At 38.7% G+C, this 16974-nt stretch overlaps 1 protein-coding gene across 2 annotated transcripts; it reads right to left on the bottom strand.

The window, feature by feature from the left end:
• Positions 1 to 1095: 1095 nt before the first annotated feature.
• Positions 1096 to 16968, bottom strand: gramd1c (GRAM domain containing 1c). 2 transcript variants are annotated; one of them, XM_042510741.2, is made up of 18 exons: positions 16769 to 16968; positions 16081 to 16168; positions 15138 to 15264; positions 13958 to 14058; positions 12829 to 12924; positions 12059 to 12139; positions 9276 to 9394; positions 9042 to 9198; positions 8792 to 8951; positions 7649 to 7792; positions 7087 to 7205; positions 6867 to 7009; positions 6685 to 6788; positions 5492 to 5662; positions 4806 to 4872; positions 4529 to 4648; positions 3041 to 3146; positions 1096 to 2265 (listed from the first exon to the last, which is right to left on the bottom strand). In XM_042510741.2, the coding sequence occupies exons 2-18, from the start codon at positions 16153 to 16155 to the stop codon at positions 2197 to 2199; spliced, it is 1959 nt and encodes a 652-aa protein (XP_042366675.2). In that variant the 5' UTR covers positions 16156 to 16168; positions 16769 to 16968; the 3' UTR covers positions 1096 to 2196. The 2 variants fall into 2 exon arrangements, with proteins under 2 accessions (XP_042366675.2, XP_087927934.1); XM_088071808.1 differs by having other exon boundaries at positions 15138 to 15261.
• Positions 16969 to 16974: the final 6 nt, after the last annotated feature.

The following is a 16974-nucleotide window of genomic DNA, read 5'->3' as shown; positions in this document are numbered from 1 at the left end:
ATTCTTTTTATAAATTTCAGTCCTGATCAAAACTACCAAATATTTAAACATTTTTCAGGATTTTAAACCTTTAAATAGCACTTTGATTACATGATGTCACTGTTTTTTATTTTGTTTTGTTTTTTAATGGAAAAAAAGACCAAAAATTAGATATTTTCCATATAATAAATGTGGAGGGCTGGAGGATTTTTTTTGTCACGAGTCTTGGATATGTCAAAGATTAGCAACAACACTGATTTTGATGCATTATTAATGCAGTGTCAGGTTTAAAATGTACTAGTTTTGATGCGGACTGAGGTTGATCAACAGATTTTACCCAAAACAGTGGGGGAAGTATTTATATGAAAGTTTTTGGAAGTGGACATTTTTGTCCTTAATGGCCTTATGTTATAGTACATTCAAGTGATACCAGAGGGTTAAGAGACTGTTCGTTACTTATGAGAGGGTAGAGGGGTGGTGCAAAAAGGGGGAGGCATGTCAAATAATTCTTTAAACACTCAGGAGGGATTTCTATTTTTTATTTTGGCTTAGGAGAGGAGCATAAAATTTTAAATGGCTGTATTTGGTATTTATTTTACTGCTGATTTTTTAAGAAAACATGCCTTATAAACCAGGGGCCAGATGTATAAACTATGTGTACACACTAAAACCATGCATACACCTTTTCCTGCACATAAACGTGTATTTATAAAGGAGGAATGTACAGTGAGAATATGAGCACCTCATATATTCTTCAGGCACACGCACAGTTTTAGCTGAGATAGCTGCGGATGATGTGAAAAGCAGGAGATTAAACATGAATTGAGCGCTGGAAAACTATGTTTTAAGGTTGTTTTCCAAGTTTTTCAGGCTGTAGAGTGCTCTGTATAATATCAATCAGAGGCAAATCTATAAAATTAATCTTAAATTATTTATGAATGATACATTTCAGCAGTATTTTTATTTACATTTATTTCCCTGTCAGTGATTGTTTATTTTTTTCATGTGGAGCATTTTGTAAAGTTTTCACAGGAGCTTTATGAATGAGTGTCCGTCTGACATTTAATAATAATGATGATTAAAATGTTGACAGTAATACAGCAATGAAATAAATCATTCTGGCAAGAAATCTTGTTTATTAAAACAGTGAATTGCAATATGGCAAAAAAATGTACAATACAGGAACAAATTTACATAAATGGTTGCTTGTAGAAGTGGTTTTAAGTGGCTGAACAAATGTACGCACACAGACAAGGCTGATGGCAACACTGTAAACATCAAACAGGCTCAAGGTCATTGTAGTGGCATGTCACCAACAACTGATACAAAGAAAACAACTGTAGTGTTAGTGTCAATTTGGAAATCACAAAACAAATTTGCATTTGGTGTTCACAGTGTGAGAGAAAAGTACTACGAAAACCTGAGATAGTTGCACTGACCCTACACCTAGTACTCAAAATTACAGCAAATCATACTTTTTTTTAAAAAAAAAAACTCAAGGCCCACCATCAGCAGTATCTCTGCTCACCAGATTTGGCTCATATACAGTATTATAAAATATTTTTTATTTGCATTTGTTAATTATGTTGCATCTATTCCTGCAGTTCACATATACAAAAACAGATAAATTATTATGATTACAAAAGATAGGACAAACTCAAATTTGAGGCCCTGATTCTACAGTTTTTATTGGAAGAGTAAAAATACTAAAATATATCTAAAGGGCACTTGTGCAAAAATTAAAATATGTGCAAAAATGTACATAGAGAAAATAGTTATTTTAAATAATATTGATTCACTTCCCTGGAGTAAAACACAAATAAAAGTATTTCAGTTCATCACAACATAAGAAGGCACATCAGTAAAGAGTCTTCAGAAACCCAATGCCACTATTTAAGAGTGAAAAAGAAGCCAGCTAAGAGAGCTGACAATAGCATCCTAAAGAAGTCTAAACATGCTGCTCCGTGTGCGGCCGACTGATGTAACTTCATCTTCACAGCAGTCAGTCCACATCTTTAAAACATTCTGGCACCTGATGCCCCGCCACAGGCTTTGGGAAGTGTAACCCCTGGCAACACATGGCATGACAGGGGTCTGGGGACGTCTACACCGCAACATCGCTGGATACCAGAGATTTCCTCAGAGGCAGTTCATTACTGCAGTCTTTTGCTCCTCTCCACAGGGGACAGGTACTCTGTGGTTGCCAGGTGTGGAGCATCACTGCGGTGCTGCTGTGTGATTGGCCAAAGCAAAGTTCTGCTGCAGCGCCAGCAAAGAGCTGCGGAGCTGTGAAAAATACAAGAAATGACTCAGCAGCCAGAAAAACTGCTTCAGTTTTTTTTGTGTTACAAAACAGCTATGAATTTATGTGATAGTTGTAAATTAAAACAAGATAATGATAAAAAGTCTACGATGAACTCATTGACTGTATATAAAAATGGACAGCTCCCCAAAAGTGAAGCCAAAACTTCTCGATCGCCTCCTGGTGGCCGGCTGCAGAACCGGTCATAAACCCCGCCCCCTCCATGTTAGCAGAAGGGACATGGGCCAAAACTAAACTAAAAACTCAAAAGGTACACACCAAGTAACTTTTCTCCAAAGATGGTTTCTGTCACTTAAGGTAGTTATTATCACACTGCTGTTTGTGTCTTTTTTTTCATTTTTCTTATTAATTCAGTTTCACTGGTATTTGATGCTATTAAAAAGGGTGTTTGATGTCATAATTAACCGTTATACAGTGCCAGTTTGTGGGCTCACAATCAATGGCGTCAATAGCAATTAATTGGACAAGTGTAGAGGTAGGAACTCGATACCATGGAGATCACTACTGTACAGATTATGGCTCCGTCACCGGAGAAAGATGGAAGCCACTGTATCCGCACATATTGGCTTCACTTTTATACAGTGGGAGGAAGTAAAGATGTGACCTCCATCTTTTTACACAGTCATTAGCTGAACTACATTCATTTGCACAAGGCAGTGCAGAACCTCCACAATCATGGTCACATTGGAGCTACAATCAGACTTTTCATTTATTGAGTGCGTCCCCAGCTTGTCTCACCTGTTCTAAAAGCTTGATTGAGTCCTGCAATACAATTTTCAGCAGCTGCGCATCATCTGCGGTCCTAAATCCCGGTACCGGTCTGGGCCCATATTCAGAGGCCAAGCTGCCAAAAACAGGAAAAAAAAGATTATTATTATTATTATGAGCAAAATACGAGCATCACACGTTCTCTTACCATGTCCTCCAAAAAGAAATACCAATCTGTCCCTCCAATATACAGTGTAAAATATGTTAAATTTTTTTTAGTTAAAAACAAAACCCAGATTACTAAATAACAGAAAGTAACAAAAATTCTAAAAACAGGGGAAACATCTTTAAAATATAACCATCTGATAGTGAAGTTGCCAGCTGGTATTTAAGTTTTACTGATACTTTCCTGCGGAGATATTACATCAGCAAATCACGTTGAAAAGCTGGTTACTTATTGCCTAAAATACACCAGAAGACTTTGAAAAGACTGAAGTCTGACAACCTCTCACATCTAAAGACAATGTGAATTTTTACTAGATTTGGCACAGACTGTAGATCTTGCACAGTCACTTTACTGCAAGACTTCACCTAGATTCCTTTTCAGATTATGTCCCGACCTGCTCCTAGTGGAAAACATTATGCCAAATTCCCTTTAAGAAATATAACATTTTAATGATTCCTTACATTTCCACAATAAACATTATTCTAGAAACAAAAAAATAAAAAAGCATCATATTTATGCTAAGTGTATTTTTGTCAATTAGGCATCAATATAATCCATAAGGACTTGTGTACAAACTTACTTGAGAGGTTACCTCCCCAAACAGAAGACGCATAAGAGGATGGAAAAGTAAATAATGCCTAAATAATGAGTGTTGACTCAGCAGGGATATAATCTGTCAACGGGAGAATAAAAATTTGACAGCAGTACAGAATGCCTGGGAGCATTACTGTTTTATATTCTATTGACATATATTGTAGAATAAAAATTTCTGTTTCCTTTTCAATAAATAAAGACTTTTCTACCATAAATTGATGCAGAAAAGGCACAAATTGGTCCATAAAAATTCACCCCACATCCCCAGCTTGTGTCCCCACCACTGTTTAAATGAAACCTACGCTCCTCGCACAATATGATATTCACATTTGTTATATAAAAGCAGCAGAAGACAGACAAAAAAGTAGGAGGGAAGGAAATGTAAGAAGAGTGAAGGGGCACAGACGCAAGACGATGTCACTTACATAACCACCATTACTGAGGCTGACCTGCAGGCAGTTTAAACACTGTGACTCATTAGAACAAGTGCGCTCCTGCATGTGGGCTGCTTCGACGCCACAGACATCATTTAAAAAAGTGGAGGAATACAAACCTCTTCCCCCTCTCCACCCACACCAAGACTTCTGCTTTCTGAGTGTGGCAACTTCCGATATAGTTACAGTCTATGACAGATGACGAACAAGGGAGCAGATCCGATGAAATGTGCATATTACAAAAAGAACAGAAAGTTATCTGACCTGGCCTCGCTCCTCTCCCTCAGCCGATGCTTTGTGCTCAGGTACATGCGGTGCGCTACGTCCTCCATGGCCCACAACTTGAAGAACAGACCCAGATTCATCACCGTCAGAATCAGCAAGCTAAGGAGACAGAAAGTTTCATCTGACCACTGGTGCACAGGAGGAAGCATCCTAACACACACAATCTTTGGATGTTATGACCTTTACGATCAACGCAGTCTGTCACGGAATAAAATACCAGGTGTTTCACAGGTGTGTTTTCAGGTTGTTAACTTACATCACACTCATCACAGCCACTATTGTCGTTGTGCTCCATCCGTGCGGCCCGTTCATTTCTACAGGTCCTGAAACACAGATGGACAGATCAAGAAATTATAGATTTGAAAGAAAAAAAACATGCTGGCTGTTGACAAACCTGGGTTGCAGTCGACATTTTTCTGGTTAGAAAATATCTACTCCCAAACGTGGTCAACATTTTGCATCAGCCTAAGCTACACATGCTGCTGTTTTTTTCTGGGTGTGTCATGAGTACAACCAAATACGACAGCGGCAAATCTCCACTCGTCTCTACAGCAGAGGCGGTTGTCCGGCATGCAGTTGGCACATTTGCTTTCAAGGCTTTACCGCTGCACTGCCTCCACCGCAGGAAGAAATTCTCAAAAGTGCAGAGTGACTGGATGTTCATTTGAACATTTTAGTAAATTTTTTTAAAAAACCATGTGTTCTTAGTTTACTTCAGTCAGATTAAAGAAATGTATTCAAAGGTTTAAAATAAACATGCTTTGTACAGAATCAGCACATTTCAACAGATGACCAGGTTTTACCCCTGCTACAGAGCTTTATGCTAAGCTAATTGTCTCCTGGCTATAGCTTCATATCTGATAGACAGACATGAGAGTGGTATTGATCATCTCAGCAGATCTATTCCTTCAAAGCATTTATACACAGTATAACACCATGTACCCATGTTGCCATCTCTGTGCTGTTCGGGGTCTTGCCCGAACTGCTTGTTGGGCTTCATGTGCTCAGGCAGAGTCCGGCTGTAAGTCCGCCTCCTCCTCCGCAGCCCACCGCTCTTCCCTGTGTCTCCACCTCCTTGATTGATCTCTGCTTCCTCCTCCAGCAGCTCTGCCTCTGCACAGTGTCAACAAAGCGCCACAAAGAGTCAAACACAGAGTGAGAGGGGTTAAAGCAGTAAAAACACCATGTCATCAAAGTGTCAGCGTATTTAGACACTGATAATTGAAGAGTATCAGATCAGTGAAACATTTCTGCTTAAACAGTAACTAAAACACAAGAAAGGCATAATTCCAGAAGGTTTCCAAGCTCAGTGCACTTTAAAAAGCTGATAACTTCAGTGTGATGCAGGTACGACTGCCCGTCATATTTCTTTTCTCATAACTGTTATATGATTCACTGCTGCAGAGCACGATGTGTGACAGAGGAAACAGCTCATATCAGATCAGCGATAAAACTGGAATTATTGCCTTGTGGTTATATGCCTCCAAAAACTAGTCCTAATAAAGGGGCGGGCAAAATAATTTTGCGCATTTAAGGGTTGAGAGGTACGTCAAAGAGATTCCACTGTTTTTTTATATACAAAAAGCAGTCTTCGACCCTTTTATTCAGCCAATTTTAATTTAGTTCTGGCACTAATAAAAAACGCAAACAAAAGAACACTTTTTACTCTGGGCTTTTCAAGGTCCCCGTCCCATTCTGCCTCTAGGTAGTCCCATTATTCATAATTGCGACGCCCTGCATGGAGGCACAATAAAACCACAAGCTAAGACATTGCAAAGAAAAAAAAAAAAAAAGAGTAGATTTGGAAAAACTAGTAAAGTATGTCCAGAGAGCCATACTATAATTATCAATATAATCTATTTTAAATTATTTTTTAAAATTACTATATTTTTAAGCATTTTTGTTGTTATTGTTTGTTTTTAACTTTTTTGTTTTATTTATTTTTGCTAATTTTCAGGTAATCTACTTTTTACTGATTTCTTGCCAATTTTAGGGTAATGTCTTCTCAACACTTATGTAATGTTTGGGTCAAATTGACCTGTTTTAAATTTTTATTTAAATAAAAATGATACAATGATACAAGCACTGAAGTGCTCTTTAATGCCTCCACACTGTGTGAACAGCCGTCTACTTACCCAGCTGTCTGAAATAATCTTCTATGCCGCTCCAGGAGTTTTTTGTGATGAAGGACTTCACCAGGCCCCATGGCTGCTTCTTATATTTGACATCAGTATAAACCCTGGCAGTACAATTGACATTTTAAATGGCAGTCACTCAAAAAATATAAAAGTACAGTCATAAAATCATAATATCTTACCTTAGCCGACACTTTCGCTTCGAGTTACTTATGATGTAGTACCGGTTTTGCGTGTAGAAGTAATCATGATAGGGAACATCATGAGTGTACACCTCAGAGTCCACGTGGTAATACTGACCATCCCTGGATTCTTTGTACAGCGTCTGAGAGATAATTGGAGTGCACACGTTTATTTATCCAGTCAGGTGTTCAAACACCATTTACACAGATGTAAACAAACCTGGTTCTCTGTAGCGGTGGAGAACTTGCCAATCAGAGGGTTGCTGATGGTTATTGTGTAGTTCAGACTCCTCTTCATGTTTCCTGGGGCATCTTTTTGCCAAGCAGTAAAGCTGGCGTCTGAGAACACAAAAACACAACTAGAATAATGCACATGGAAGATGTTATTGCCTAGACATGATGGATAGATGGCTGAAAATGATTTTGTTTATTTAACAGGGAGCATACAGATAAACATTGTTACCAAAAGTCATTACGTAGCTATGGACACTCGATTCTGATTCAGTCAATTACAATGCTCCAATTACAGACAGTTGCAGTGGATGCAGTTCTGATCGTAGACTCAAAGCAGTTAAATAATTTTCAAATCTTTTTTTTGCCAATTTATTGATTTCTTTGTTGCATATTGTTTATAGCACTGTCCTGCAGCTGTTGGGGTTTATTTCACAATAATGAACCACTCGCTGTACGTTATCCCTTACATAAGCAATGCAACAGATTTAATGTATATATAGCCCCTTTATATGCCTTTAAATCCAGATTAAAACTGGTCTTATACTTACTGGTTATCTTCCTGACGTTCATGAACCTGCGGATGAAGCTGGAGTCGGTGAAAAGCAGCTCAAACATCTTGTTGGCGCTGATGTGGAACACCTTGTTTAGATAAAGTCGACCCTGCAACTGAGACGAACCCACTCGCTCCTCCACTGATGATGCAAAAAGTTTAGGGAGAGAGAGCAAAATATATTAAACCATGAACAGAATTGCCTCCTCGTGGCATTATGTCTCCACAAATCGGTCAAGTTGCAGTTACTGTTCATATCAATGAGTGTGGTTACATAAACTTGAATAACCTGTTTATGAAGCCAATCCTGGTTATGATAATATTCAGGAAATGGTGTTTAGATGAGAACAGAACTATCGGGTTATTCATATTCCTCGTATACATCTCACTTTCCTTCGGAGTACTCCAGATAGCATAGTTGGGCTTCTCATAAACAGGATATGGTGTGTAAATACCCAACAGATAAAAAGGATACTCCAAAAACACTTCATTCATGTCCATGTAAACACACTCTATATCTGTGAAAGCGTGGAAGCTTCACACACATCAGGTGTTAAGTAATGGCCAGAAAAGTGTTTTTGTAGAACACTATGACATCACAATAAAGTTCACCTTTGACCCTTTGGTTACAAAATGTCAAGACATTTGTGTAAAATATTGTCATATCAGTGAATGAGTTGCTGAGTAATGGCCAATAACATGTTTGGTGAGGTCACATTTACCTTGAACTTTGACCACCAAATCTAATCAGTTCATTCTTGAGTGTGAGTGGACGTTTGCGCCAAAATTCTGAAATTCCTTCGAGACCTTCTAGATATATCGCAATCAAGAAATGAGATGAACGCAAGGTCATATTGACCCTGACCTTTGACCTTGGACAACCAAATTTTAATAAGTTCATTGTTGAATCCAAGCAGATGTTTGTGCCAAATTTGGGAAAATTCCCATTTGGCGTTCATGAGATACTGTGTTCACAAGAACGCAACAGACGAGATCACATTGACCTTTGACCACCAATCTATTCAATTCATCTTTGAGTCCAATTGGACATTTCTGCCAAATCTGATCAAATCACCTCAAGATCCCGGCTATCTCCAGCGTGGAGGCATTAAAATACAAAGCATGGGCTCAAGCATCTTACCATCCTCGATGCTTTCTGAGCCAGTTTGTTCAGACAGGTCGTTCTCATTGGCGTTAAGGTCAAGAGAAAGCGAGGAGCGCTTGGAAACCCGTTCTGGGGCGAGGCGGTCCAGCGACGGAGCTGGGCTGCGCCGAGACGGGGTGCTACGAGCGTCATCCGGCTGGAGGGCGGAAAACAACACAAACGATGAGGTGTGAAAAGATTAAAACATGCACAGACCACAAAATGATGAAAAAGAAAAACATAATACCAAAATGGGAGAGCTCTGTGAGCTGACAGGGGAAGGCAAGTCCTCCCCTTGAGGTGTCGAAGCATCTAAAGGCCCGTGCTCCATCCCAGGGAGGCGAAGGGAAGGGGGGCGCTCGAGCTTCCCTATACCATCATCACCACCAGGCCTCGCTGTCAGGCTGCAGTAAACACAGAGGTGGTGTTATATTACAGTAAATTGAGACTATGTGCAAAGAGCAGGCGGGCGTGAGCTCACCTGGTCTGCATGCTTGAGTCTGCTGATATCTGTAAGCTCTCCATCTCTTCATGGCTCAGGCCCAGGTCATACCCATAATGCTGTTTAACCATCTGCCACAACTCCAAGCTGGTCAGAGGCTGAAGGCGGAGAAAAAAGGGAGGTTACAAACATTACCTGCAATTAAGGCTTGTTTCCAACTTCAAGCCTATTCGACGCTACTTTTTTGACTTAGGTTTTAGAGAAAGTAGTTTTTATTCAGTTGGTGACATTTTTCAGTAACTATATTTATGACAGTAAACATCATAGCATTGAAACAGCAATTTGTAGAGCTTTTGATAGAGCTACCAAACAATTCAACCCCACCCCCCCCCTCCCTCCACACACACACACACACACACACACACACACACACACACACACACACACACACAACCAATTTTCTCAGGTCTCAAAAGGGTTAGATGTGCTCTATAAATACAGCTTGACTTGACTTGGAAACCAGCACCTGCAGATATCTCTTCCTCTTGCATAATAACAACTCTGCTTTGACAGACAGAAACCATAATATGATCAATAAACTTCAGGTGACTCAGAGTTTGAAGTAGGTTACCTGGACACATCTAGCGTCCACACAGTATAATTTACAGTCTTATCTCCATGGGTGACAAGCAACCTGTAGACCTCATTGTCTCTCTCGACCTCTGGGATATTCATATTACATTTCTGTGTTGACAACCAAAAGAAACTCACTCTCAGAAAACTTCAAAAACAAGATGTGCTGCTCCATGTGGCGGAGGAATAAAGTGATCCGTAGGCAGGTTTAATCCGACGGGAAATAAAACACTATATTCAACTAAAGCGCATCTAAAACCGTGAGAAAGTTTCAGATCTATTCACACAGACTTTACTTACTTGTCAGAGGACTTTTCCCCTCGCGGCTGTTTGCTTCAGCTGGCTGTCAGACTGATCTGCAGCCTGGACGATCATTCAGGAAGTCCTCTGAGCGAGTTCAGGGGCGTAAAGACGCGCCGCCCAGATTTTACGCCGCGATAAAAGGTAAATAAAAGCTCGTCCTACCTGTCGAAAGTCCGGTTCACTGCCAGTTCAGACCGCCAGAGAAGCGTCTTTGTTAAGATGCGACTCCGGTTTAACTTCGAGCTGAGCGTCAAGTGCGCTCTGTGCGCAATGTAATGTAAATCTACCCTCGAGACCACACCTGAGAGGTCAATGAACTCTAGACGCTGATGTTTGTATATACAGGTGTTTGTGCTACTGATCCCAGGAGACTGCGCCCCCGTGGGTACAGGTTGCCATAGTGCCTGTCTATAAGAACAGTGGTGTAAGCATTGCTGCTTGGTTTCACCTCTTAAAAACACCTTATTGTTATGTGAACATAAAGCCAATGATTTATATCAGCGATACACAAAACTTTTGCAAAATGACAGGAAGCCAGCGGGTAGTCAATAATCAACCATTTATATTTATCCGTAAATATTATAAATTAATTCCTTGTTTTCCGCCTGTTGATGTTTGCTTTCCTATGTGGTGTTTGCAAATAGGAAAATCCAGTCGCAACCCTGCAAAGGTCAAGTGTATGCAGGGGTGCTTCTAGGATTTAGGGACAGCCAGAACTTAGCTCAAGGGATCTTCCCATTGCACTTTTTTTAAAATCATAAACAAGGTACATTTTGATGATTTTTTTATACACACTAACACCTTCTTTATGCTTATTTCAGATACAAAAAAAAATCACATTTATTTTTATTTTTTAATTACCCTATCACTGACCAAATAAGGCTCAGCACACGATTTAAGACGCAGTGTCATTTTTAACTTATTAAAATTTTTTTAGTGAATTGTGTGCCACAGTGTTTGTTTGGTTGCAGTCCTTGTGAAGTGGCCCATTAAATAAGATGTAGCGTCTCTATTGCTGCAACTTCAGTGAGGTTTTTAACTGCTTCCATGTCTACTTTTCGACTGACAATGTAACTGCTTTAAGCCGCTGCACATCAACTGACACTTGTAGCTCATTTTTAAAGTTGTAATCTTTAAGATTCTCAGAAAATCAAGTTTTCAGCAATTGCACTTTAGCAAAGGCTTAATCCAACCCATTTTAGTGCTTCAACTTTAACTTATGTACAAAATTTGAACCTGTTTACCTGCAAACTAGCAAAATCACTCAAGGTACTGCTTACACTACCTAAAATTTCTGATAAGTGGACGATCCGCTCTAGCTCCTGAGCCACATCCTACTTGTGCAAAGAGCTGTGTGAGCACAAATAAAGCTGGCTCAGCGGTTAACTTTTGAACTAAATCCCTGACATAAATATAAATGATTCCAAACAGCACCTTATTATGTGGAACAATGAACAAAAGCCTGTGTCTGTCAGACTCAATATCAAACTCTGCTGTGCTGCTGTGGGCAGATCTCTACCCTACATGCAATAGCAGAGCAGCACTGATAACCTCAGAGGAGACAGGGCAGTTTGATATGTACTCTGGACCGATTACATAAGTGCTGCAAAATGAGCTAAAGTCACAGAGCTGCTGGTGCTCTGTGAGGCATTTAGTCACAGCAGTCTATTTATTGGATCACGGCAAAGTCTGTGTGACGACAGTGTTTGAGATACGTGTGAAATGACTTTAGGTACTGTGGACATGTGACTGAGGTATGTAACAGTGACTATTGTTGAACCTGCATGAACTGTGGTTATTCTACATGGAGTATGAACATGATACTGATATTGTCTGTGGTTAGAAGACAGTTTTAGGTAACTGTATGTCAGTGGAGCAGGCTTTACCTTGTCCAACAGTGTGTTTTGCCACATGCGGAAAACACACAGGTAACTTTTCTCGCGTGCCGCGAAGGACGTGAAGAAGAACTGCAGGTGAAGATACAAAGATATGATCATTAGTTATTCATTAATTAAATGTGAAATACTGTCACAATTAAAAGTCCTGCATTGAAAATATAACTTAAGTAAAAGTGAGTAAGAATAATAAAGAAAATACACTAAAAGTATTAAAAGTAAAAGAACCAATGCAGAAAGATCTTTGACACACACACACACACATCCAAAAAAACTCCAAATTGTTAGAAAAAAAACCTCAAAATTTAAAAAATAAAAAAAAAAAAAAATATATATATATATATATATATATATATATATATATAAAACAATACTTCAAAATAAAAAATAGAATAAAACACCCAAAAAAAAATCAAAATTAATAATAACATCCCCTATAACTCATATATATAACCCCTATAATTGTTTCAAAAATCAAAAAGGCTTAAATGTTTGTCAAAACAGTTGTTTTCTGTGAATCAACCGATTAATTAAAGAACTAATTATTGCATCTGTACTTGTATAAACTCTTTGGCAATTTATTTTAGAACAAAAACATTATATTTTACAAACTCTTCTTGTGATTTTTATGCAAAAATCTTTATTTGTAAAGTAACAAAAAATACTCAAGTAAGGCACAAGTACCTTAAATTCATACTTATGTACAGTACTTGAGTAAATGTACTTAGTTACATTCCACCACTGCGTCTAACACAATATACCTTCTCTGTGTTCGTGCAGATCTGAATGGCATTGGGAATCAGCCGAGCTGTTTTCTCTCTGGTCACAGTCACAATGTCTTTAAGGGTCAGTGTAATCTATAAAACAGGTAAACGGTTACTGTAGTTAGTACACACATGCTTATCAAAGAATGCTATAAAGAAATAATTCATTACTTTATCAGATATATCCTCATCCACTCAGGAGTCATTTTGTGATGACATCTTGTAATCACTTTAGGCAACTCTCCCAAGAAGAGGCGTGAACATTGTGCTCACAGCAGCATTGTTGCATTATCATACAGTCCACTGAGGCTGCAACAAGTGTTGCAATATGTGGATCTCCCTTGTTATTTTTTACTTTTGTTGCTTAGCTGTTGTTCATCTGTTGCACATGACTGCAAACCAGAATTCCTCGCTGCTTGTTTTTGAGGAACAGGAACTGCACAGAAGGTCTTTTTCCCATAAACAAGTGTATTATTTTGTGCACTTTGGAGCCATATTTTGTTTGTTCATTTGGTGAGCTCTCCCAGAGATTTTGTGTGCTTGTTTAAGAGCATGTTCGAAATGTCATCTCAGTTGTCATTTGATTACACGTCTACAAGAGCACAGTGCAGAGTGCTGACTCTGTTTTTTGTCTCTTGCGTGATCTTTTGTCCAGCACCTGGTTTTTGTAAACATTTTGTATGTTTTTGAGGAAATGATACCAAAATGTGATAATTATGGTTTCTCTTTTACGTTGCTAAAAACACATTAGATTGATATATACATTTTAATAGCAACTTTTGTGGGAATAAAAAAAAATACAGTGGAAAATTCAACAACAAAAAAACAGGCTCAGAAATGCAATTGCTTACATTTTTCCTTTAAAATGTGCACACGTTTCTTTTTTCTCCATTTTTTAAAAGGGAGTGTTGAGTGAACAGTGTGTGAAATAGTTTACTCTTATTAGAGATAAATAAACCATCAATATTGAAATGTACACTGAAGAGGAAGAAATGTTAGTTTAATGAAGATAAATCTATATTTTGATGCTTTGTACGCACTTTTGCAGTTACATCAGTATGAACACAATGTGCTTCTAGACTGTACACCCTCTGCTCTTTCCGTCTGTCCTCCACTGTCTTATTACCTTTGTACCCCGAAACACATTGCTGTAGAAGCAGAGCCAGTTCTCTGCGAGGTAGAGGCGTCCCTGAAGGAGGATGTCCCGCTGGAGGGCACACGGGTAGTCTGAGGAAAAATATACAGGAAAGCTGTAGCAGGTGTATCATCCATCGAAATGAGTGTGCCTGAGGTGTTCTGTGACACATTATATTTATAAAACAGGCCACTGTAGTGAGAGTCATATTGTGACTCACCTTCTCCAAGATTTTTAAAATACATCTAAAATTTTCATCCAGTTCTGGTTTCTAGATCTGTGTCATGCTGAGGTTACACTACAGAGTCATGTGTCTAACCTTGATAATTTTCCATTTAATGCAACAGTGTCACTGTAAAACATCAAACTTAAATATTTTATTTATTAGTGTGTAAGTTTACCATCTGGTTAAAATATTCACTGATGATACCATCTCTGAATACATAATTGACTTATTTGAACATAGACCACAACTGCATTAAACATTATATTTTGTTTCTACTTCATCATTTTATTTTTTATTTTTATAAATTGTTACTTAATTTAGGATAGAATACTGTCATACAGATTTGAAGAGCTGCTCATCCTGCTTCGTACTTATGCACCGCTGCACCTCTTTAAAATGCTGTATTTTCCTTAATTTTATGCATTTTATACACCATTTCTAGCTTTATTTTTATTAATGTTATCTCAGTGGGTTTTATTTTCCATCTTATGTCATGTATTCTGCACATTATATTTTTATCCTTGTTTTTATCTTACTTTTACTAGTATTATCATGTGGGTTTATTCCATGTGAAGATGCACTTTATGAATTCTATTCTTATCTTATCTTATTTTTACATGCTGGTTTTATCATGTCTTTATGTCTTCAATGTCTTTTGATGTGAAGCACTTGGTGTATGCAATGTTTTGTTTTTTTTTGTTGTAAAGCATGTTAGGTTGCGTTTCTTGTATAAAAAGGTGATATACAAATAAAGTTTATTATTATGACGATTATTATTATTATTGTTCTGTGTCTTTTGTCATTTCCACTTTTGCAACCAAAAAAAATCAGATAAAACAAGGTTTGTGAAATAAATAACAATAATAATAAATCGAATAATACCTGAAATATCTGTGTCATGGATCAACACTCTTATTACCTTGAGAAGCAGTCTTTGTAACTCACCCACTATGAGTCTCTCTGACTCCGGCAGTTCTTTGAACAACTTCTTAAATTCATCAAACCTCTGTTTGTATGTCGGCAGGGGAGTTTGTGGTGCAGCAAGACACTGTCCCTGAGGGTCGGAGCTCTGCTGGAGGACATGTGAACATCAGAGACAGTAATAAGACATGGCATATTTTTTCTGTCTTTGTGCTCAAAACAGAAACCAGAACAAATATCAAGATGTGTATAATTCTCACTGGAGGTTAAAAGTGGTGATGAGAGAGAACGAGACTGAGAATTAAGTAACATCTCCTGAGAGTGTGAGCAGATGATAAACAGCATTATGAGCCTGTTGGGTTTTACATCAGAGAGGCAACAGCAATCCCATATGTGTGAGGTGGAACATGGTGTGATAAGATTTTCAACGTCATAGTTTATTGTATTTTCTACTAGAACTGCATGATTTTAGGTAAATCATGTAAAGGAAGTCTGAACGTCACATACAAGCAGCAGGAGCAGGTATAAATGACGTGCATTTATTCTGCCCAATAAAAACATTACAGTAGAAGAAGGCTTATATATCAACAAAATTAAAAAGTTTTAGACCATATATTGATGTAGAAATGCACAAAGTGGTGCATAAATAATCACCACAATGCAGAAAAGGGTTTGACACTCCCCATTTCATGTTCTCCCCCAATGAACTGCAAAAAGGGCACGCCAGATAGTTATGGGATGGGTTTCAATGTGGATACAGAGAAAGGTCCACACACTTTAGCTCCCCTTGCAGCTTTTAAGTGATGTATTTACATTCAAAACGGTGCAAAAAGCTGCCGGGGATGGGGAAAAGAAATATCCCATGCATGCCCCTGGAAACCCCCCCCCAGATTTGGGCGGAGCCACCAAAGTTTACACCATCCAGCTCCGCCCCTGGCATGGTGTAGCGTGTAGTTGTTTTTCTTACCTCGTCTTCATTAGAGCTCCACGTGAACTCTTCATCATCACTGCCCACTCCTGACCGGTTGGATACCTGGTCCATCTGCTCTGATGTGCTGCTCAAATAAATAAATAAATAAATAAATAAAAAGTCATGCTTCTGTGAAAATTCTCCTGCAGAGTGATACTACACAGATTTCAGAATTTTAATTGGAAGAGACAGGAGACAAAAATAACTTGTGTGGGCCTTTAGAGAGTCGAACAACAACAACATGATCGCCAAATGTCATGAAACAAGGAGCACCACAAGGGAAGTCATTATCACTGCAACAGAACTGGTTTGACCGGGGAGTTTCACCGAGGATGAAGTCGTGCCAGTAATCATACACTTTTATGTACTTGTGACACGTTTATGCGGTGTGAAAAAGTTATGTTAAAATTACGCAAAGTTGATTTTGTAAAAGAAACTGAAAGACAGCGATCTAATGCCACCATATCACAACTCTGCTGTCAGATTGTTTGGGCCGATATGATTAATCAGTCGATATGGATGCCACAGAAAACAAAAGATGATAAAAAGTCAGATCTGTAAAGCCGACAAACGTGCGTCTAAATACTTTTACGCACAGCGCCATGAGCGCAAAGGCGTGCTGAGACTCCAACATGTCACTACATGCGGGTTGTGTGAGACAAACGTGTTGTTGTCAGTCACTTACCTGGTACGGAGTGGACCCAGGGTTTCTGTTCTGTTGCAAATTGGTTAAAAACAAAAGCAAAGAAGACGCCAGTTTGTTTGTCGCACACAGCTCTGAAGCTCTGCTCATGGGTTAATGTTGTGCGCGTGCTCCTCGTTGCATGCAGGTGCATCTGATCCGGCCGGGGGAGCATACCTTAAGGAGTTGTCATCTCACCGGTGACGCTC

The sequence above is a fragment of the Plectropomus leopardus genome, chromosome 21 (genome assembly GCF_026936395.1).
Source record: "Plectropomus leopardus strain MGB_pleo_1.0 chromosome 21, ASM2693639v1, whole genome shotgun sequence".
Classification (NCBI taxonomy): Eukaryota; Metazoa; Chordata; class Actinopteri; order Perciformes; family Serranidae; genus Plectropomus; species Plectropomus leopardus.
The sequence above is the reverse complement of the archived record's forward strand: the minus strand, read 5'-3'. Positions and strand labels throughout refer to the sequence as shown.

Coding starts and splice junctions, on each gene's coding strand:
- gramd1c (XM_042510741.2), bottom strand. CDS start 16,155: ATGGACCAGGTATCCAACCGGTCAGGAGTGGGCAGTGATGATGAAGAG. Junction 8,952..9,041: donor CACAGAGCTCTCCCATTTTG/GTATTATGTTTT, acceptor TCCGCCCTCCAG/CCGGATGACGCTCGTAGCAC. Junction 5,663..6,684: donor AGATTATTTCAGACAGCTGG/GTAAGTAGACGG, acceptor GACACTGTGCAG/AGGCAGAGCTGCTGGAGGAG.